General features: G+C 61.4%; 1 protein-coding gene across 1 annotated transcript in view; it reads right to left on the minus strand.

Annotated features, from left to right (window-relative positions):
• Positions 1-1,216, minus strand: part of Nufip2 (nuclear fragile X mental retardation protein interacting protein 2) — a 33,146-nt gene extending 31,930 nt beyond the window's left edge. The window contains exon 1 of the mRNA XM_013016452.1: positions 852-1,216. Coding sequence (XP_012871906.1) covers positions 852-1,131 — 280 coding nt within the window. The 5' untranslated portion in view covers positions 1,132-1,216. The remainder of the gene's footprint in view (positions 1-851) is intronic.
• Between the last annotated feature and the right edge of the window lie 490 nt (positions 1,217-1,706).

Consider the following 1,706-nt stretch of genomic DNA (forward strand, 5'->3'; position numbering starts at 1 on the left):
CCTCCCCCCTCCCCCCGCTCAGCGGGCCGGAGTCGGTGACAGAAATCGGCTTCCAACATGGCGGACAGGAAGCGGCCCCGCGAGGAGGAGAGAACATTCCAGCCGCGCCGGCTCCGGGGGGAGCGGGCCCGGGGCGCCGGCCTGAGGAGGCGGCTCGGGGACCAGACTGAAGGGCATTTCCCCAGCCCCACGTCCGCCACAAAGGCATTTAGGGCCGGAGATAATCTGAGAGACGAGGGGTCCCAGCCGCCCCCACCTCCTCAGACGGGGGAACCCCAAGGCCACAGGTGGGCCTGGGGTGGCGGCTGTGAGAGGACGCGTCCTCGGCTCGACCCACCTACCCCACGCCCCGGCGTCTGCTGAGGGGCTCGCGACGCCGCCCGAGCCGGGATTCCCTCGGCCTGCCTGAGTTCCCTACACCTCGAGGGATTTGTTTTTTGGAGGGGGGGGGGAATAGGTTCACCGCCTCACAGCACCCCGAAATGAGGGCAACTCCAAGGCGGCAGAAGGTGAACCGAGAAGGGGTCTTAAGATACGACTTCCAAGGCCGAGCCTGCGGGTTTCCCTCCAGCCCGAGTGGGGGCCGGGAAGGTCACGCCGGCCTGGTTGGGCCTCTCCCATGCTGAGGGGAAGGAGAGGCGCTGCAACCCCCAAGGCCGGGCCCGAACTGGGGGTGGGGTGGAAGATGAAAAGGGGGGGGTGTGCTCCCGGGTTCCCGCGAGGTACAGAAGCCCCGACCCCATCCACGCTTTTCACAGAAAGCCCCACCCCCATCTCCTCAGCACCCCCCCAAGCCCCCTTCCCCCTCCCCTTCCCCAAGCCCCTTCCCCCACTCGTCTTCTCTCCCAGACCTGTTTTCTTCTTCGGCGTTTCCTGGTGCTGCTGGAGGGTGTGTTTCTGGTCATGTTTCAGCGGCTTTGGCTGGGCCTTGGGACTGCCCTCGGCTCCATGCTGCAGGTACTGATGAGGCTGCTGGTGATGGTGGTGGTGGTGGTGGTTGTGGTTATGGTTGTAGAAATAATAATGGTGGTGGTGGTGCGACTGCTGTTGTTGCTGCTGCTGGGGGTGATGATGCGGATGGTGGTGGCTGTGATGGTGCTGAGGCTGTGGCTGGCCGGGCTTCTCCTCCATTGAAAAGCGGCTGGGACTCCCTGGCTTGAGGCTGCGGGCTGCTGCACCGTCAGGATCTGAGACTACTTCTCCGGGCTCTCTCAGTATAGCTGAGCGCGTCTCGCTAGAGCACTGGTTAACCGAGCGATTCTGCGAGATTGACAGCCGAGCTCCAGCAATCAGGAGGCACGCTGTGCCGCAAGCCCCGCCCCCAACCCAAATCCTCTTTCCTTCCCCTCCGCCGCTGCCTCCTGGCCAACGCCACTTACCCTATGCAACCTCACAGGGCCGGGCCTTCAACGTCAGCATTATGGCTCTCTCTCTCTGGTCGCTTTCTCTCCTTCACCACGCAGTTTGCGAACAGCACTTTCTACACTCTTCGCCGGCAAGCTAGCTCCTGTCGAGCGTAGCAGATTCCACGGGCGCTGGGAGCCGGCTCTGTTGGCTTTTTTTTTTTTTTAAATCCTTTTCCGGGTAACCAGAGAGGAAACTCAATTCCCTTAGTCCTGAGACCACTAAAGGGGCGGCAATACAAAAAGAAAAACGGAAATAAATACATTTTTAAGAATACAAGAGCTTCACAATTCAGTAGATCA

This window comes from Dipodomys ordii, unplaced genomic scaffold, assembly GCF_000151885.1.
Source record: "Dipodomys ordii isolate 6190 unplaced genomic scaffold, Dord_2.0 Scaffold31, whole genome shotgun sequence".
Classification (NCBI taxonomy): domain Eukaryota; kingdom Metazoa; phylum Chordata; class Mammalia; order Rodentia; family Heteromyidae; genus Dipodomys; species Dipodomys ordii.